The sequence below is a fragment of the Aptenodytes patagonicus genome, chromosome 2 (assembly GCF_965638725.1).
Source record: "Aptenodytes patagonicus chromosome 2, bAptPat1.pri.cur, whole genome shotgun sequence".
Classification (NCBI taxonomy): domain Eukaryota; kingdom Metazoa; phylum Chordata; class Aves; order Sphenisciformes; family Spheniscidae; genus Aptenodytes; species Aptenodytes patagonicus.
The window spans coordinates 152,689,855-152,711,491 of NC_134950.1; the positions used below are offsets into that span (position 1 = coordinate 152,689,855).

General features: G+C 44.7%; 1 protein-coding gene across 4 annotated transcripts in view; it reads right to left on the bottom strand.

Annotated features, from left to right (window-relative positions):
* Positions 1-10,144, bottom strand: part of ARHGAP21 (Rho GTPase activating protein 21) — a 129,608-nt gene extending 119,464 nt beyond the window's left edge. For 2 of the 4 annotated variants that reach the window (XM_076331714.1, XM_076331711.1), the window contains exon 1: positions 8,526-8,891. In XM_076331714.1, coding sequence (XP_076187829.1) covers positions 8,526-8,612 — 87 coding nt within the window. In that variant the 5' untranslated portion in view covers positions 8,613-8,891. Of the gene's footprint in view, positions 1-8,525; positions 8,892-9,301; positions 9,437-10,114 lie in introns of those variants that run through there. The other 2 variants (XM_076331713.1, XM_076331712.1) reach the window with 2 other exon arrangements.
* Positions 10,145-21,637: the final 11,493 nt, after the last annotated feature.

Below are 21,637 nucleotides of genomic sequence, written 5' to 3' on the forward strand. Positions count from 1 at the left end.
CAAGTAAGATTTTACAACCATTGATGAATAAGAAATGTTTGTGGCTACACATGGGAATACTTTTCACCAGAGTCACAGGCTCCCTATTAAAGTTGCATCAAAACTGGAGAGCTGAGAAGAAAAGCACAGCAACAGTAACAAAGCATGAACTGCAATGGGACTGCTTGTTACACAAAAACTGCTGCGATCCTTTCAGAGATAACCCTAACCAGATCTTTATCTTACAAAACCAGATCAGAACCTACAGGTAGTAAGAGCCACCTGCTTGAGGTGCACATACTAGATCTGTTGCTTCTTTTGCTGGCCAAAACAATAACAACAACAAAATGTTTCAGTTCTCGATTCTTGCATCAGAAGGAAATTTTTACAGTTTTGCGTACCCCTGCAAGCACCAACTGAACTCTGGCCCTTTTAAACATTATAAAACTGAGGACGTTTGAGTTTAAACATGTCTAAACTATAACAGACTTTAAGTTTAATTAAAGAATTGTATTTAAATATCAGTCAAGTTTCTTAGGAGATCAACCCACTTCCACATTCCATTACAACAGGGCAGTCCATGGACAAGTTAAAATGTTGTGTTTTCCTCAAAAATAACTGGAAATCCACATGACTTTAGCTCCATAGTTTCTGAACAGTATCTCTCCATATAAAGTTTTCCAATACAAAAATACAACTTAAGCTGTAGATTAAGCTCAGTTTTAGTTCTCAAAATTGAGATGTTCACCTCAATGCCATGAACATATCACTGGGTAGACTGCGGTGTCTGTCACAAGCCAAGTAATCTGGAAGGGATTTCTGAGAATTTAAATATTCTCTTTTAGTTCATCCCATAGTCAGAACAGGTAGTACCCAAGTCACCTATTCACTTCAAAGTGCTAAATTGCATCACAAGAATATATTTTTATTTCAGCCTTTTCTGCCCTCACGTTTAGAATAAAAAAGTATGCAGATATTTCAAGTAGAGAACATCTATATATTCAACACCAACATTAAAGCAGTTGAAGAAGCTTTGGGTTTTAGTATTGTTTTTATTACACGGGTGTTCATTCTCTTATGTTCGTATCAACTTCTTAACACGAAAAGCCCCATATACTTAGATGAAAAAGTAAAACATAAGAGAAGAGAATAAATACAGTCTTTAAGAGACTGATTTGTAATTAAATTTCAGTAAGAAATACTACTCCATTACAGTATACAAAAAAGTATACATAGATATAAGTAGGAGGGCACACCACCATTTCTATCAGTAAAAATACGTATCACTTCAGAAACAAGCTCAGGTTTCTCTTTTCAACTGATTTGTACCAACTGCAACTGTTACTCAGAAGTGTTTAAAAATCTCTCTCCTCAGTAACATTTAAAGGTTTCCATTTGATTTCTCCGCCATGGCCCTCCAAACAAAAAGCACAAACCTCAAAATTAAAAAGAAGGAAGATTATGTCATCCAGCCAGCCCAGTGATGCCAGTACAAGATTATTCCCTACAGTGTATTTGCTAGTGCTTAATGCAGTCCATACTGTGTCTCCTAACACATTATGCAAATGACACACACATAAAAGAAAACGTCTATCTCAAAGTGCACCCCTCCACCAACAGCCGATCTGTAATTAGCCATGTCCTCTAAGGAGGCACCTCATTCACTCTCAGCAAAGCAGCAGCTGCTGGCAAATGGAAATAAAGAAATTCAGAACAAAAATAAGCCTACTACCTACACTCCCAAAGGTGTATGCTCGTGGTCACAAGCCAGAGTCAAAATCTAAACAGCTGTTTGTATTTTTCCAGAATGCCCACACAGAACCTCTGAAGCCCAGTGCCAAATATTTATTAACATGATTTGTATCAGGCTCTCTCAAACACCATGCTGTTCAGAGAGCTGCAGCAACAGCTCCCAATGCTTCACTCAAATACTTTCGAACTACAAGTTTTCAATGCAAAAATCAATAACAGAAAATATAAAGCAGCAACACTTCTTGCTGAACACAATCCACTGATGACATACAAAATGGTAATAGGGTACACCAATTCAGAAAGATGCAGTAGTTCTAGCCCCCCAATACAAATAAAGAGATTCAGAGAACAAAGCATATAGCTGTGCCTAGTTTTTACTTTCCTATTACCAAGTGATCCCATATCTAAACTCTAGTATCACCTCCCCACAGTTCTCTTCAAATCTAACAGCACTGATAAAACAGTAAATTCAGAAAATTGTTTCACCATTACTAACGAAAGACGGTAAACAACAATTCAGGGAGTAGCTAGAGTTCCCATGTAACTGGAGTAAAGGAAAAATGCATTTCACACTGGCTTAAAAAAAAAGAACAAAAAAGAAAAACACAACAGAGGAAGCCTTCCCATTAAATAATCTTTATGTATTTAAGAGCTGTATACATAAAACAGCTTATCCCACCTTGCAACTGTAAGATTAGGTACTTTCAGGTGTACAAGATGTGTTGAGCCTCTGATATGAACACAGTCAAAGCCTGTTTGATGTCGCTGTTCCCACCCATCAGCTGCACTTCTACTGTACGTACCCACTACCAGGTGATGGGGGAAAAAATACCACAGAAGTGTCTTTGCAAAAATATTAAAAATTACAAAACATAAGGTTTTGGAGAGGAGAAATGCACAGTATTTACATTAATCTACAGTCTGTATAATAAACAGGCAAAGCGTGACCTGATTATCCCCATTCATCCACCAATCTGACCAGACAGCATAACTCTCATCCACTGTTTATCTACTATGCTTGGCACAACATATTATTTAGTATATATACATATATTATCTATTATGGTAGGCAGACAAACACTTCCTCTGTAGCAAGGCCCTAAATTCAAGGATTTGATGAGCTCATAGGCTCTGACGCCTTCTACAACCATAGAGTTATACCTAACAACTCATCAGACTGACTTCTGGAGTACTGTCAATTCAGACTGTTTAAACACCCATTTAGAACCCTCACCATTTATACTAGGGCTAACTCATGCTTTTTAAAAACAATGACCCCTGTTAACAACAGGAAATAAATCTGTTTTCATTTATCATCACTTCCTAATTTTTTTGTATCTGCTTCCTATCCTATGCAATTTAATATACAAGCTACTGCAAGAAATAACACCACACAACCTTTGAATGCTAGAAAACCTTAGTTTTTCTTCCAGCTGTTATCAGAGGAAAAAAACCACCCAGCTACAAAGCAGCAGTATATATTCCTAACAGGTTAGTCTAACACTGGACACAGACTTCCTTAGAAAGAGATACAGAAAGTTTTTCTTTGAGTAAGATTCACAGGTTGCACGTGTTCATATTCTAATCATCATCTACACAGCAACATATATATATATTCACAAAATTAAAACAAGACAAAAAAAAGACCAGGTTTTACTCTTTTCGGAGCTTACGCTGTTCTGCTGAGCTACCATTTGGTCATTCACCTACAGGAAGACACTTTCATACATTCAAGAGGGACAAGATCACAAATGCATACAGTGCGTAAGATGAAACACCTTCTCTTCCCCAACTGTCCTCTCAAGTGTTTTTTGTGTATGCAATTAAATACAACACACAAGAAATAATACATCTGAAGTAGCAGATACATTATTTTCACATTTTAGTAACAGAAATCATTAAAAATAGCTTAAACAAGGAAAAAAGTCGACTCAGTGCTTTGATGTTTGTTAAACTGTTAAAGAAAAAAGTTCACTCTTACAATGCATATACTACATGCAATAAATGCAATTATTTTATACTGACACAGTTCAAGATATTCTTCAGTCCATCAGGTTTCTCTTGCAAAAATTGGGTTTTTTCAGACAATTATCAAAGCGGTACGATCAACAAAGGTTTATTTTTGGGAAGCAAAAAGCCATTTAAAAAACCATCAGATGCAGCTACATTTGAAAGCAGATCCCTTCCTTTTCTTGAAGGAACCATTTACTGCTTTATATTGTCACTTATCAAATACGTAACATTTCCCCATGGAAGACGTCCATGCTGTGTCGAATTACCTCAGGCTTACTGCGACATAAACGAGAGCAGAAGTCAGTGTTATGCTTGCAAGATTAAACAGGATTTGACTCAAGCTTTTTGAATAGTTGGAACCACAACTCCTGGTAATGCTGGTATTTATATTGAATTTATTCTCCCTCGATGCAAGGTTTGTGCAGGATTCTCTACCACTTTAAGTAATATACACTTCTAACAACTAGTTTTGGTATCGTGTATTATTTGACATATAAAAATCTTACAAATGCATTTCTCTAATTCCGATTTTTAACATTATGGTTAAACCTTCCAGGCTCTAAGCATCAGGCATAAAAAAAGCACTGATCTCCAACAATACAGAGCTCCAGAACAGTTTACATGTTTACAGGCATAATTACAGAAAGATTGAAATGCAGGATTCAAAATACAGCCCTTCAGTGCTTGCGCCCGTATAGTAGGGAGACATAACAGCTGGAAGTCACCACTCAAAGTTTACCAATGTCATCCCAACCGGGTTGTTAAAATAGTAAACGATCTATTAATTATTGTTAGTGAGAACGCCAATCATTTTCTATTTTTAGTGTCATCATTGCCCTTCTCTGGTTCCTGACCCTTCCAGCACAGGCTTCTCTTCTGTTTATGCAGTTGTGCTCTCTGAAAAGGTGTAGGAGTGAAGATATTGTGGGGTTTTCTCCCCCTTTTGAAATTGAGTATTTGTGGTTACAAAGCAAGTACTAAATAAACTCCGCCTTTTCTTTTATAGAAGTCTTTGGAAATGTATTCCTAATTATTGCCAAATACAGAAACACTCAGGAATCTCTAAAGACAGTCAACCATTCCTAACAACTCAGCTGTTAAGCAAAAAAAAACCCCAAAACCAACAAAAAAACCACAACAAAAAGTCCCACAAAACCCCACATTCTTAATACAAATTTGTAGCAAAGTATTAGAAATTTTCAATAAATATCTAAATGTATGTGTGCTCAAATGAGTTCCAACAGAAAAATATCACTCAATAAAATTATTTGATAAAGTATTTTTAGTATTCATAAACTGAGGAAACAGTATTGTTTACAATAAAAATTTGGCTTTTAAAGCCACACATGCTGTGGTTATTATTTTTTCATCCTACATTGAACATTTTTAATTTAATTTTAATACAGATTAACACTAAACTATACCACAAACAGATTTAGCAGTTCTTTTAAAGTAAATACAAAATAGTGGCAATAGAAAAGCAAAAAACACTTTTTGTTGTGCCTTTCTAGGCAGAGGAAGGGAGATAAATTTACACTAACAAAGAAGCCAGTTCCAGCCTTGAATCTAGACAGGCTGTAGATGGGATGTTGTGACCGAAGTAGTACTGCCTGTACCTCAGCAGGGCTTAATCACTCCAGCAAAACACTGCTACAACCTGACGAAACAGAGATATATGCCTATTAATCTAAAAGCCAGAAAGAACACGCTCTCACTTATCTGTCCTTATGAACATAAGCTCAGCAATTCTTGCACCCATTTGCAAATGTGTGTCAGATTTCAAACAGAATGGCAAACAGCCCTGAGAGTCCCTGGCCCCCTCTGCCAGCTCCCCCAAGAGCCCAGAATACGTGATGTGTCCCTTTGAACAGGCACTGTATGTTCAGATGGAAGCCTGCAAGCCTGAATGCTCAATCTTTGTTCTCAACAATCGTTTCAGTGAAGGGGCTCTGAAGTGAGAAAGACCACCAGGTACAGTGTCAAAGGGGGGGGGGGGGGGGGGGAAGCAGCAAAAATAAAAACAGAAATCATGGCAAGGCATGACCAAGTGGAACACAGTATCAGAGTAGACAGGCATCCAAAACAAAAAACAATTATCGACCAACACATGCGTTATCTAAAGGAGTCAAATCGCACGTCCTCAATTCTCCCACCTCTGTATGCAAAGATACACAGAAGCACTAGCGTCTCAGTCAGATGTTCCCTTTCTTTGTCTGACCACTGATCTTGAAACCAGAGGACAAGTTTTTAAGTTCTTGATCAAACCTTAATGATTATAGCTGTACATTTCCAAAACCTGTAACTGGCTGAAAATCCTAATTTCTGTTGCAACTAACTCCCTTGCCCATGATGAACACAGACTATGCTTGGAGTCTTCCTCATGACAACCTGCTGTGCATACCGGTCTACAGCTAAACATTAAATGTAGATGAGTTAATACTGCATTACAATGCATACACCATATGGGAGGGATACAATGTCCCAAAACCATAAACTACTTTCCAAAATCGCAAATACCTTGTGTGTCAGTATTAGCACACTATAAAACCCTGCAACTGCAGCAACTTTTTTGCAAACTTAAAATTCCTTTTTTATGGTAATTGCGTTTCATTAAAGGTGTTTTCTGATTTTTTCCAACCAAAAAGCGGCTCTTACTGTTCAATACAAGTAAGACTTCAGTTAAAGGGATTTGTTCACCTATAGCACATAAGCACTGTACACAGTAACTGTTCCATGAACTGAACTGAGACAGCAGATCCCAAGCCACAAATCCTCACTCTCTCTTGGCATTTTACATCAATCTATAAAAAAAAAATAAGTTGAACTTTAAGCCATGCAGCAATATGTATACTAAAGTAACTGAGAAAGCATTGCAACCTTGATTAGGCATTTCTGAGGGCGACCTACGTTCAAGCAAAGATTATGTCAGGCCTGCTGTGATTAAGGCAATCATCACTGTAAGTGCATGTTTTCTAGCAGTTACATTTTAACTCCAACATATAAGTATCAGGCAAAACAACAGGCAGAGCAGTCCATTTTGCAATTCCATACCTATTAGTAGTCCCCAATTAGATAGCTTTAACATGATGAGCTCCAGAAGTGCCACAGGCCTTGTTAGGGCTTACCACAGTAGGGATAGGTGGATTATGACAAGTGCCAGTGCCAAAAGACCAGCAGTCTCAATACCGCAGAATTAAAAAGCAGATTTTCATTTTTACACTTAGACATGTGGTTTCCTCCCTCTTCCCACACTATTTGAACAGTATTAAAGGATACATTCTCCAAAAACAGCCTTGTTTTCAGTTACTTTTTTAAAAAGGATATCAACAAGAATAATGCAAGATTATATCTACATACAAATTAAGAAGCATAATTTATCAAAGTCTTAAATATTAACAGCTTCTGTTTTCTTACTTAAGACTCACATTTTGTCCTCACCTAACCCACCTGCTTTAAGAGACTGTGTGAGTCTCTTAATTGAGGTGATGGCAGTAAGGAAAATCTTACAATACCATATGTGCCACTTTTAAACCAAGGCAAAAGGGTGAATTGAGGATAGCAGTAAACTAAAACCCGGTGTCCTAAAAAAAAAAAAGCCAAAAAAACAAAAAAACCCCACACACCACCAAAAACCACAACACAACCAAACCAAGAACCACCCACACTTTAATTTTTCAATTCTGTATGTTTAAAAATCACTCTACTATATTTCAATCTCCGCAGACAAAAGGGGAGTATCTATATAAAGGGCATCCACTTCACAGCCCTACAGAGATTTAAGTCAGTTTTCTGTCTTTGGTACAACATGCCCTAACTTTGAGAAATACAAAAGTAAGCCTACCTTTGTAAATAAAGTTTAAGACAGACCTTAGAACAACTCTACTGAAGCTGTTATATATACTTTGTTGGATCTGAAGTTACAGTTGTTTCGCAGACATTTACTACTATTAACAGGGAGCACAGAAGGAATCATCAGACATGGTTCTGCATTAAAAACTCTGTGTTGCGAGTCCAAACATGCAATGGTGCCACCACAGGGCACGCTATGAAGTTTTTAAACTAAACACACAGAGGACCGTTCCAGCAACAAATGTTATGGATAGAAATACGTTTAATATAAGCCGCTGCGTACAGGCAGGAGGGTGGCAAGTACTGACTGCAAGGAGACAGAGACCAGGCCCATATTCCTACTAAAAAGCACCAGGGTTTGAGTGTGACGGGGAGGACGGGGACGAAGCCGTACCCCAGTGCCGCCCAGCGAAGCGCTCCCGTCCCTCGGGGACGGGGCAGACAGGCGTCGGGACGACGCGGAGAAACTGAGCGTGGCGGCGACACGCCGCGAGCTGACGGCGGAGCTGGGGGGAGTACGAGAGGACCCCACGGAAACCGCAGCCCCGAGGGCGAGGACGACGGCTGCTCCGCGGGGCGGGAAGCGGAGCCGCCGCCCGGCCCGTGAGGCAGCAGAGGCGCTCCCGCCTCCTGGCCCAGGAGCAACGCCCCGACTGCGAGGCGAGCCCTCGGCCGGGGCGGCAGCCTCCCCTCCCGCTGCCGGGGAGCCGCACGCCCGCACGGCTCCCTGCGTCCAACTCCCAGCAACTCCGGGGCGGGCGGACGGGCAGGAAGAGAGAGGGAGGGAGGAAGGGAGGGAGAGAGGGGGCGGCCATTAAGCCCGCTCCAGCCAAGCCGTTCCCCGCGGCGGGAGGCAGCTGCCCGGCCCTGCCCTGCCCTGCCCGCTGCCGCGTACGCGCAGCCCGCGCCCCGCCCGCCCCCGCCGCTCCTACCTGGCCGCCAGCGCCGTTGCCGCCGCCCGGGGGGGGCTCGTTGTCTCCATCTCCGCCGGGTGGCCCCGCTGCCCACCGGGTCGCCATTATTTCATTCCCGGTTACAAAGGAGGGGCAAATCCTCGGGAGCCCACATCGGGGAAGGGAAGGGAGCAGAGAGGGGAACCAGCGCCAGAGCCACTCACGCACACCCGACGCGACGAGGCCAGCCCCGCCGCCGGGGGAGAGGGGCTCGGCCCCTTCACGCAGCTGCCATAGGGAAGAGCAGCGGGACGACCCTGGGCTTCAGCTGCGCTCCCCGGCTTCTGCCTTCATGGCTGGAGGAGGAGAGAGAGAGCAGATGTGTCAGTCCTCGGTGCGGGGCCGCCGCCGCCGCCACCGCCTCCCCCGCCACCCGTCCCTTGTTAGGCTAATTGCACCCGCTCGTCATCTTCCTCTTCCTCCGGCTCCTCCTATCCAGAGCCCCAGCCGCGGGGAGGAGAGGGCAGGCGGAGGGAGGCGCCCACTCCCTCCTCCTTCGCTACACACAGGCGTTCGTGCCGCGGGAGGCAGCGGGGACGGGGGAGCGCTGCCCCGGGCCGCGGAGGGAGGCAGGCAGGCAGGGGAGCCACGGCTGGCGGGGGCGGCAGGCTGGTCGCTCCTCGCTTGGGCCCAGCCGAACTTTGATCAACTGGTGGAGGACGGGGCAGGGAGCCGAGGGGCCGCTCGTTCACCGGGCCGGGCGGAAGCCGCCGCCTGCTCGCGGTCCTCGCCTCGGCCGTAACCAGCGGACTGACCGGGCGGAGGGAAACGCACAAACTCCGGCTAGGAAACGGCAACAAAAGAGCCCTCCCGGTAGCAGCGAGGCTGAGACCCTCGCTCGGCGAAGCCGGGCTTTTGTCTCTCACGCGATCCTACGCCGCTTGCAGGCGGCTCCCTCCCCCCCGTCTACGTAGCTGAAGCCGTTCGCGATCAGACCACCGCGCCCCACGCCCCGCCCGCCGCCCCTCCCTCGGGCCTCCCGCCTCCCTTCGCACAGACGTGCCGTTTCGCCTCGACAGCGGCAGCAGGCGGCCGCTCCGGGCCGGCCCTGCCCCCCCGCTGCCAGCTCTGCCGCCGCCAAATAGGGCGTCTCGGCGCTGGGGGCCATCGCGCCGTGCCAGCTGCGCCCGCCGCGCTCCCCCGGCCACCTGGGCACCGGCCTCGCCCACCGCCGCGGGCGGGGGCTGCTCGCTGCGCTCCGGTCCGGGCTCGGCGTGAGGGGGAGCCATGGGCGCGCCGAGGAGCTTCAGCCAGCGCTCTCCTGAAGACGCGGGGTTTTGCGAGGCTTAACCGCCTCCCCCGCGCCGGCGACCGCGATCCCTCCCCGGCCCAGCGCGGCACCTCCTCGTTGTCCGCGGCCTCCGCGCCCGAGTACGGCCACCCTTTTCCCCCGTCCCGTTACCCCCCGCCCCCGAAAGGCTCCGGGTCCGCCCCAGCGCCTCACGGCGGCCCCCGCCCTGACAGGAGCAGGGGCGGCAACCGCCCTCAGCCCTCCGAGCCCGGGCCGGCAGCGCGACCCCGCGACGGCCAGCAGTGCCCCACCGGCCCTGACGCTGGCCCCCTCTTACTCGGCGGCCCGCGGGGCTCCGGACCCTCAGCCCCGCGGCGGCGACGAGGCGTTCCCGGCGCTGGCGGCTCCCGCTGCCTCCGCCGCTGGGGCCGGTGGGGAGCCCGTCCCCTTCCCCCGCCTCCAGGCTGGCGGTTTCTGTTCCCTCCAAAAATCCACCCACCTCCTCAGACGACACCGCGAGGGCAGGAACTGGCTCCCGGCTGCCTTCCAGGGCACCCGCCTTGCGACCGGGGAGCGCAGAGCCCCGCCGGGCCTGCACCCCGACAGCGGCCTCCGCCCCCCGCCCGCCAGCACGCCCTGGGGTGGCAGGCGTTGGCGTTCTCTTCTCTCCCCCCCAGCGTTTTCGGGGGGGGGGGGGGACGGGACGGGACGGTCCACACAGGAATAATCTCAGTTTTTCCGCCCTAACTCAGGATTTAGTGCTTCTGTCGCCAGCTCCGACCTGCACCTGGCTTCGTGAGGGCTCCCCCGGCGGGACAGCGGCGGTCAACGGCCGCCCTCGGGGTTCTCTGGGACGGGGCCAGGCTGAAGTCCTGCGGCCGCCCCTCGGCGTGTGGGGAGGTTGGTTTTGTTGTCTCCGTAAAGGTGGTAAACGAAAACATTTTATATACTTCAACTATCGTTATCGGTGTGTGTGATTTTTATTTTTTTTTCCTTTTCTAGAATGGTGATTTTCAGTGTAGAGGCTGGACAAGTAAGGTCTCTGTGAAAGGGAATGAAGAAAAAAAAAGCATTTGTAAGAAATGGTAAAGGTCTTGTGTGAAGTGAAAGGTCATGTCTTGTTTGTGCTCTCAAAACAATAATAATGTTTTGGGTTGTGGTGGGGTTTTTTTGCTACGCTACTCCAAGTGATCTCTGAAAAGAGGTGACTGGCCTGGTTATCCATCAGCTACTCGCATCGGCAGCAGGTATGAATATTGGTATCCAGAGAACCAGGGAAAGAGCTTACATCCAGTAGCTGGAGGGAGAGTCTCAAGGTCCAAATACAGATTCTTGTCAACGAAGGTCACATCTGCGGAGTTTAAAAGGTTGTTACATCTTGAGGCCCGTCACATTGATTCAGGTGTTTACCAGCAATTCTGTGTGCTGCCATGGATTTCAGTAGGTGTATATACAATTAAAAACCTGTAGTAATTTCTGAAGAATTTGAGTTCCTCATAAATTTCTGATGTTAAAGGCTACTTTATGGCTGGACCTGAGATTATATACACATATTTTAAATCAGCATACTGCTGTCCAGCTAGCAATCCACAGGATGGTTCTGTCCAGCTCCCTAATCGTTTTTCACTGCCATACAACATTTAAAGATTTATTTGCCATCCAGCCCCTGAGCAAACTGTTTTAATATAGTCTGGTCCATGGTTGTCAAGAAGTTGAAAAGACCAGAATTAAAATCACTTGAGATTTTTGAAGGGTGGAGAAGGGGAACAGTCAGGGCACTTTTCCTGTTCAGAAGCTGTTATCAAACAGAACCAAGAAGTGTAGCTGTGTGCTTAGCTGCATACTGCTCTCTGCACTGTAGTCATCGTCTCAATCTGCAGAATATCGTCAAAAATCCGTGATGTGTATAAAATCAGTTCCGTGTATTCATAATAATCACTTTTTCTATAGGAGCCGCAGTACTGACTCCAAATCTAAATTAGCATCATAACTAATATCCATGTAGAAAGTTGTCAGATTTACAAAATGTCTCGGAGAGATTAAACCACAAGTAGCCTCTAAGTGATCATTTAGTATCTATCAAGTCTCTATTTATATCAGCACAGCTACATCAGTACAGTGAAAAATCTTCCATTTTTACTTTTCTTACATTGCCAATCAATTTCTCTAGCTTTAGCTTTCAAACTGTAACAGGGAGATGAAAATATCACAGAGGAAAATGTGATCCTAGAATCACAAATTACTTCGTAGTTAAGCTGAGGAAATAGATATTATTATTAACTCTGAGAAGGTTATATTTGTGTAATTATCAAAAGAATATTTACACTAGCAAATCTTTATTAAACTGTGTACTTCATTTTCTTCTTCTTAAGCACAGTGTTCTATATTTTTGTGGCAGATGTTTTTGTTTGAGACTCTGGGGTGTTTTTAGGACTTTCATGTATAAGGCTATGCTGCTGTAATTTTTCATTCTAAATACGGTGTCATAGTTACAACAGAAAAAGGAGGCAAGCTTTCAGAAACATGTTTGTTATCTTGGATTCATAATACGTAAGCAAAACCTCAGAGTCCCTTAACCACCCTTGAAAGTGATTTAATAAAAGAGGTTGCAAAAGCAGAATTAGGGTAACTGAGAGCTGTAATTTCACTTTCTCACCTTCCAGTCTGAAGGTGTTGACACATATTCACTTAGCAGACAGCTGCAGCAGCTTAAAGTGTTAGCACCATCCTACTGTTTATTATCACTCCTTGCTAAAGAGTATCATCCCCACAGGAGAGCTAGTGCAGACATCTTTGAGCACATCTCAGCCACTTCAGTGCAAAGTCTAGCAGCTGCATTTAAATTGCTGAGGTAGGCAGAGTTAAGCATGCAGTGCAGTCCAGGGGCTGAGGTGTGCTCAGTCATTCTGTTCTGCCCGTTCTGCTGGGTCAGTGGTGGCACAATTATGGGGCTCTATCTTCTTAAACTATAATTTGCTGAATGAACGTGTTGATATCTCGAGAATATAGAAATTCTAGAGGCTAAATTGTGGACATCAAAATTCACTTGGTCAGGTAGACTAGAGGACTGAAATTCATTATATTAAATATGGTTTAGGTACTTGCCTCCTTCCCACATGGTCCTTAACATCTGCTTCTAGCCGGGTCCAGGGGCATGCCTTTCTCTCGCATGTACAACATGTGTTTAGACATCTAACCTGCACCCAGCCCACTGGGAAGCACTTATGTTGTCCCTGCCATCTTGAAGGCCCTCTCTTTTGACCCTACCTGCAGCCCACCATGATATGTCAGACCTGAGGTGCCACAAGCAGTGAGGAGGCTCAGCCATAGCCAATCCCAAATGCCCTACCTTTGGGTTAGAGAACAACACAAGTGGAGAGAAACAGAAGTTAAAGTGAGAGCAGGTTTCTTACAGGACTTTTTAGATTAGATTAGTGTGGAGTACCTGGGTAGGGTAGATTAGATAGGCAGTAGTGGGAGATAGCAGTAAATCTTGGGTATTTTGTGCTGGGATGAGGAGAAGACTAGAAAGTCTGAAAAGTTAAGTAGGAAAAGGTCCGAGTTTAACAAGGCCTGCGTTTGGGGATGAAGGGAAGAGTGAGTGGGAGGAGATATGCCTCTAAGCAAGTAGATGTTTGTACTGATGTTTGCTTTCAGAAATTACTTGTAGGAGCTGCTGAGGTAATGATCATTCTGGTAACACTTTCCACCATAGACCCCAGCTGCTTAAATCTCATGGTCAGGGCCTGCTTTGAGACGTTCAGGCTAAACATGGACACCTCTGCAATCTCCTCTGTTTTGGAAGTAATGAATGCCTACCTCCCTGAAAGCGTTTGCAAGCACTGCTGTGAGCACCCTGGCTACAAACTTTTCAGCGCATGGCCAGAGCACCAACTGGCATCAGTCTAACAGCTCCCCCGCTCCAGAGAATGTTGACAGGTGCCCTGTGTGAGAACGATGCATTAGATTTTCCCCAGAATGGGAGATTGAGAAGTGGATGACGCACACATTTTTCATTAATTGGTATTTCCAAGATACTGCAGCTAGTACACAGTCCCTTCCTAGACATGTAAAAGTCATGAAATCATGACTAGAGCTACACAGTAATAGGACCATTGTCTGCAACTGTATTTGCTTTACAGATTTCTGCACTGAGATTCCTGTGATTCGGTCATGATACAGACATCTGTTTCCTGTCCAGCACTAGTACATTATTCATCCTAGACATCACTGGTGATGGCTGTTTTCTTGGTAACTGTACCACAATATTCCCCGCTCACTCTACGGACGTTACTATCACCTGCACTCTGGCAACAGAAATAAATGTCATCGCTGCCATGCCTATGTCTTGGCTCCCATGTATACACTGAACTCTGACCGAAGTGTCTCCTTTCTTTTATTTCAATCTTCTCTTCACAGGAGATCACACCTACCTCACTTGGCCCCAGATGCTGATGCTTTTCAAGTGCTCCAGAGCACTGCCAAAGAGAATTGCAGCCAGACCTGCCACTGGGTCCATAGTAAGAGAGGATTTTGGCATCCTGAAGTCATGCCGTCTCCACCAGTCACAGGTTGCCGGACACTATCCCCTAGAAGTAACACCATTTTAAGCGCATACAGTATTCTGCAGGACTTAGCCCTCAGGGAAAATCTCTGCCTATCTAAAGTTGTGGTGAAAAGGAGGTATTTGCCTACTGGAAAGCCAAGGAGGATGCTTAAGATGTGTGGTGGGGTGTGCATCTTGAGAGTGTTAAGGTGTCATCTATGAGCTAGAACAGTGGCCGGCTTAGGACCACTGATCAGAGAGATCCGAAGATCCTATGAACAGAGAGGTGGCAACAGAAAGTAGCAGACCTTGCAAGAGGTGACCATCAAGGCACAAGAACTGAGATAGGACATGAGAGGACTATACTTCAGACATCCAGAGAAGGATTAACCATTTGGAGCAAAATTCAGGTGGACAAAGTTAAAATGGATATACTACAAAAAGAAGAATGTATTGAAGGCATGGAAAAAATGTATAGCAGGGGCTCCAATCTGAGATACGAGGTTGATTGCCAGCAGTACCCATGAATAATGAGATGTGCAGAGCAGGTACAGAGTGCAAGCCTGCGGGCAAGCGTTGGGTTTGAACAAAGGCAAAATAGAGTCTCCTGTGGGTGCGTGGGCACTGAAGCAGACCACAGCCAGCATCACCAGGCTTGCTGAATACAGGTGAGGGGGAGAGAAGGGGATTCTCTAAGACCAGAAGTGTGTCGCTGGTGACTCATATGTCTTCAAAATATCCTCCAGCACTAAGCTAACCAGTCTGATGGGCAACGCAGCCTCTTGCCTTCCCCTGTGATCCTTCCTCTTGGCATAGCTGTAAATTACTTGAGGCAATGAAACAGCTCGAGTGTGACGTTGCATAAATGCATGGCAGGTCCAGGACCATGAAGTGAAGATCACTACTGGGTGTGCTCAGTGAAGCTGTGAGGAATATTTCTGGCTATGTGCTCAGGACCCATGTCCTGAGACTGTGGCCATTGAGTAGAGATGTGCATGGGAAGATGACTGCCCCTTCCATGCAGCAGCTACCAGGAACTGACTTCCCTGGGCTTATTTCCTATCCTGTGCCAGGACAACTGCCCCACCCTCTGCTTTGAGGACACCTCAGCATCTTTCCAGTAGCAGCATGAGACCACAGAACTTATCCCACAGGGTGAGTAATGGCCCTGGTGTCCTGACCTGAAATGTGTGTAGAAATGGTCAGGCTGTCTCTTCCCATACCAGCTGTGGGATGGTAGATGGAGCGAGAGGTGGTTTGCCAGGCATCATGGTTTTGGGTCAGCGTTCTCTGAGGCAGGAAACTGGGTTTTGCCTTTTCAGTGCTACCTGAAAGAGATTTGCTTTTTTAATCTGGGGTGTGTGTTGCTGTTGTTTCCTGGCCCTTTATGTTGTCCTCAGAAGCAAAGCAAGTGTCTGTGTGTGTGCGCGCACATGCGTACGTATGCCTCAAACACCTTTGCAAAGAGGAGGTGTGACATGACCACAATGACCGAGGTGTATGTCTGTGCACAGACTAAAACCCTGGGTTTGGACGAGGAGGCAAAGAACTGCATACTCTCAAAATACTTTGTGGGTTTGAGGGTACCAACAGAGAGTAATGTTATAGCTTGGGTGGACGTCTGGGCATCTAGTCCTTATCCTGTTGGATTTTAGGGAGAAAGGAGCCATCTGGCTTCTGCAGTTGTCTACTTTTGGGAACCAGCTAGCTACCCTATGAAAACCAATGTCTCAGCTGATGTGTCTTCCACTCTTCAGTGTAGTCTTCTCAGATAACAAAGCTGAGGTGTGAAGGGAGAGCTGTCTCTGTCAGGATGCTGCCTCTCATGCAGTCTGGGTGACAATGTCCAAGGCACAAAGAGAAGCCAGGAGTTGACAGCAAGATGACTATTCCTCCTGGCCAGCATCACTGATCCATTGCCAAACAGAGAGGAAGCTCTGTTCGGGTAAGGGGCTCATGGTATTTCATTTCCCCTCAGAACAAGGGTGACCAAGTAGCGAGGTAGGTTATTCTTCCATGAGAAATGTGTCCAAAACAGAGATGGTGAAAAGTTTCTCATGTCTTGTGAATTCACAGCCTAACTTGGTACTTATTCATGCTCCCGTGTGTGCCTGCATATAGTCTCCCTGAACTGGACCCGGAGGTGTTTGTGTGAGGCTACCGATGTGTGCCAAGGCAGGCTGATGCATGACTTTTACACCAATAAGCCTCAGTTGTTCACACCAACCATCCCTGCTATTCTGAGTCGGGGGTTTGATACATTTTGGTGGGTTTGGGGCATTAGTATTTCAGCTCCAACAGCAAACTTCGTACTCTATAAAGAAATATGAAATTGTTCAAGTCTGCAGGAATTTACCATCATCCAGCCAGAGACAAAAACAATTTCAAGTATAATTCAGTGACCCCAGGGGAATTAGTTGCAGTGTAAAACTTGAGCAAGCAAGATTATGGCTAGGAGGAGCCCAGCAGAACTCACTTTACTTTTAACTTGGGTTCCTAGCCATGAAAATCTACTGAAACACTCTGAAACCATAAGCAAAGCAAAACTCTTGTTTTTCGTGTTCTGCTGTTGGAAACTGTCACTGTGGAATAACAACTTGTTTCTGAAAATGCCATGTTGTTTACAGCAAGATTTCCTAATTTTGTAAAGGTCTAGGGGGAAAAAAATATCACTCCAATCTCTTCTGCATTCACTTAAACTATCTACATTCTTTCATTTGTTTTAAATTAGAGGAGCCAGAGTCTAACAGATAAAGTCATCAGCCTCAGTTTTGCTGAGGGTTTATTCACTTTAGGTCAAACAATGTTAACTTGTTTTAGAAAGCCAGCAGGGACTATTAGATGTGCAGCATTTTCCCTCAGAAACCCTCCCCTCCCACACACACATAGTTTAAAAGAGTTCAACACAATAAATATCCAATCTATTTAAAATTGGCTGTGACAGGAAAGGTTTAAGTGCTCAAATGGCAGAGAAAAGTGACATGACAATCTAGGTTACCTTAGCTCCTCTGCTGAAATAACAGCTCTGCATTTGATTCTGTGCTGTCGACTGGGAGGTGATAAATCAGCCCTATTTTGTAAAATGTTTAGTTTAACTACTGAACCGACAGTTTAGGTGGAAGTAGCTGGTGATGAATTGACAACAGTGTTATCACTCTCTCCTTGCTTTATCACATAATCAGCAGCTTGATCAGCTGATTAGGGAAACCGTGTTTTGGTAGCACAGAGGTGCTAATAGCCATCTCCAAAATTCAGGCTACCCATCTTGTATTTCTTCCAACTATCCACAGCTTCCCTCTAGATGGACGAAGTGTGACAGCTTTCTCCTGACACCTGCCACCATTTAACAGATCTTCCTCAATAGCTGGGGCTGGATCAAGATAGCTTTCAGGCGTTGAGAAAAAGCTCAGGAGTAAAAATGATACATTTATATCATACGAATATATCGATTTCATCAGAACCCTCCCTCCTTCCAACAATGATGTGCTCCACCCAAAGACAGTGTATCAGTTGCTGCTTTCTTATTTTGCCTACCCTGTCCAAAGAGCTTTTAATTCACTTCGAGCTCATCAGAATCTCACTACCAGATACCCTGTAGAAACCAGGTACTCGGCTCTTACTGGCTTCTAAACCTGACTCCATGTGCTGCTACTTATGCCAACCGACCGCTGCTCAGCTCTCTTTTCAAGAGAGAGAGAGAGAAGAGATGCTTTCTGGGACAGCAGGAGCCATCTAAAGGCCAGAAGGTCTCTAAACCTGTAAGCTGATTACTATTTATGGGGACTAGGCTCTGAAAGTGATACCACACTGGGTTGTTTTTTTTTTTTCCCACTGCTTTCCCACCACCCATCTTCCTGCTCTGGCTTTTAAAAAGTGAGATAAAAAATGGGGAGACAGTATCCAGGAAAGCATGACATCCCCCACAAAAAAAATCTGTGAGGCAAGCTGGATTGTATTTATGTCTGTATGGTATGAATTTTCCAGAAGAGGCTGTATTAGGAATATGTTTGGTATTTTTACAGAGCTAAACTGTCACCATAGCTTCCTGGAATTATATTATAGTAGAAGTATTATAAATTCCCCAGCAAGCTACATCCTACTTCCAGAGAAAGGATTGTCTATGAATGCTGCTTTCAAGGAGAAGAAAATATTGGATTCATTCTCTTTCAGTGTTTTACAAACCCTCTGAACAAATGTCAAATGCTACCGAAGATGCTGGCTGATCAGAGTTAGAGATAATACTTAATGAGTGATTCTGCTCTAGTTTTAGAGACTGACAGAGACAACTGTGGGAATTAGGGACACCTGGGGTGGGGTTCAGGTTCTAAGTGGCTCGTCTGCCGGTACGGAAAAAGAAACCATAGAAACCCATCCATGTAAATTATTGCAACTAATGAACAGAAACGCTCATTAATTTTCTGTAAACAGGCTATGTTGACTGCCTATGCAAACTGTAGTATATAAAGAAGAAACATGCTTTTGAACTGACAAGAAAGCATTGAATATAACATGTTTCTAGTGTAACTAAATTAATTGTTAGCACCCTCCACCAGTTTGTCCCGGTTCGGCAACGGACTTAGAGTTGCAAATCTAGACAAAAATCAATCCAGAAATCTGATCAGCAATAACATAATGCTGGGAGAAGTTGAAATGAAAGTAATGAGCTAAGGAACAAAGCCACGTTTACAGAATATTTTCAGCCCAGTCTTCTGCTGAGACACCCTCAGATGTTCATTTCAGAACTGCTTTCCCAGAAGAAAGCAGCAGCCAAATATTTTAACTCATTAGATATACTTGAACTCTTCGCTGCAGTATTGTGCTGTTTCACATGCACCAGACTCCAAATGGCTCCATGTGGATGCAAAGTATGTCCACACAAAGGTCATTTGCAGGATTAGACTGAAGCATTACAAGAGAGGCGAGGGGAAATAGTCCAAGTTAATTTAAGTCTCAAGGCGATCCTTAAGCCCTAAGCAAAATACAAAACAAACTCTGAGCACATTTTTCCCCAAAGTTTAAGGACAGGGCTTAATCTTTTTGATACAGTAAGAGTGGTCTTTCCTTTTGATCAGATGGGGATGGACTGTTAGATTTCAGGACTATACAACTACCTGAGGTGAGGGCCACAAGTACAACTTCTGTAAAGGTAATTAGCCTCAATAATAGGGTCTGATTTATATAAAAAAGAAACCTACAGGGAAAAACCCTCCTCCTTGATATGCTGTATTCCTGTTTGCTCTTCTCATTCCCAGACCTGTAGGACCAGCAGCAGGAGCCACAGGTTCCGTTCCATTTGCGATGTGTCAAGCTCCTCTTTTGGAGACATCCTTAAGTTTTAGAGAAATCTTGATGAAAGCCAGAGAAAAAGCAAAGATTTGCACCAGTCATCATTTGTCAAACTTCTCTTCTCACTAAGACTTTCTTTGCGCTGTTGGTAGCTTCTGTGTTTATTTAATCTGCTTTCCCTTATTTTTTGCTTTTCTTTTACAAAGACATGGTTGTTAAAACACTGCCAGCACAATAATTTTCTTAAAATTTAGTCATATTGCCTTCTGAACTGTGTGATACTTCCGAAGCACGAAAGAGTTAAAGAAAAATAAACAGATTACTGCAACTTTCTTAATTTCAAAACAGAGGTAAATAACAGCTGTGCAGAGCTCAAGTCCCCTTCCAATAGTTAGCTGCTTTAGCGAAGAGGATGAACTGAGTGGAAACACTGCAGCAGTCATCTTTTGGCTTTTCCTCCTGCAAGATGTTTTCTGACTCCGGCTCAGAGGATTATGCTCTTGGTCATGACAATGTTGTTCTTACAAGAACAAAGATGAGGGCAGAGAGTGAGGCATGCTGCTTGGATCACTGGGAAAGGATAGTCCATGTTAGTGTCTCATGAAGACAGCTACCTCAAACAGCTGCCTACTTTAGCTACACCTAGAGCCAAATGCTTGTTTCACAGACCGCTGGCCTAATGAAGTACTGCCCCACCTTTTATGCTACTCTACATTGAAAGAGAGTATAGAAACAACTGACCCAGCCGGAGGACATACCTGCTATAGGGAGACTGGCACTTCTGGGCAAGGGGATTGTGTTGGTTCATGTTACTGCTCCTTGCAGCACCCTCTGCAGAAGCATTGCTGGAACACCGCATTACTGTCAAATGTGGCACTCAGCGCAGAGCAGACTGGCAGGTTGCTCTAAACTGTGTCAGGGCTCACTTGCCACAGACAGCGGGTCCAGTTAGTAGATAAATATTTTCGTTCTTCTCTGATAAATGCCAGAGCCTTATTGTTGTAAGCTGCGGTCTAGACTATTGTAGTCTTCGCTCATTTTACATTAGTTTCCTCTGAGCCTTTTCAGCCTCTGCTCATGCAATTTCCATTGACTACACATAAGATACGTGCAGAATCTAAACGATCCTTAGCGTATTGGCTGGAAATGTTTTAATTAAATGGATCTCATACTCCCTCTCTCCTTCTGGCTTTTAATGAAAAGACTTGCTTTTGGTTCCAATTCTGAGCAGGAGCACTGCTGAAATATTGAAAACATTAATGGATTAGCAAAGCGTATGCTGGGTACTCTCTTTCAAAAATATGAATGTTGTATTCACCTTTAGTTTAGCTCACTGTGAAGACAAGAATGAGGGGCTCTTGTTCTAGATAAAGGTGTTCCAGCATGGCCGCTGTTTCTAACTCCAGGTACAAGCAAATCCTTACAAATCTGGCTGCAAACGGGGAGCCTAATAACACAACCCCCTAACATCCTGAGGCAAAGGAAATTTTCTGCCTGCCTTGTGCTCTCCAAGTGCACTAGACACTGAGGATGGTATTCATGACACCTGATTTTACCCATCTATAAATTATTCATTTGATCTGAACTGATCAGCTAGGCTCTCTCAATACTCAATGAAGAGACACAAGCTGACCAGACACGTTCATACCACTATGTAAGATGGCTTTCATCAACTTCTTAGGGTCCTTACTTCTCTTCGCTGACTTCTGGGAGAGCCCAGACTACTGTAACTGTAATGACATATTACTAGCCCATTTCCTTTTTGTCTACCCTTGTATTGTGAGAATTACAATAAAAGTAACACTTTATTCCTGTATATAAAATAGCATCCCTTTGATGAGTAGCAGGGGACAGCTGTGTAATTCTGCTCTATATAACCGCACATATGCAAGTATTAATTATTTCTATATTAAGAAATAAGTATGACATGAATTAACGGTAAGGCTTTCATCCAAGTGTGTAGGGGGAATTTTCTCCTGCTAGCATTGCTGTTAACCAAGTATATTAACTGAGACATTTCAATTATGT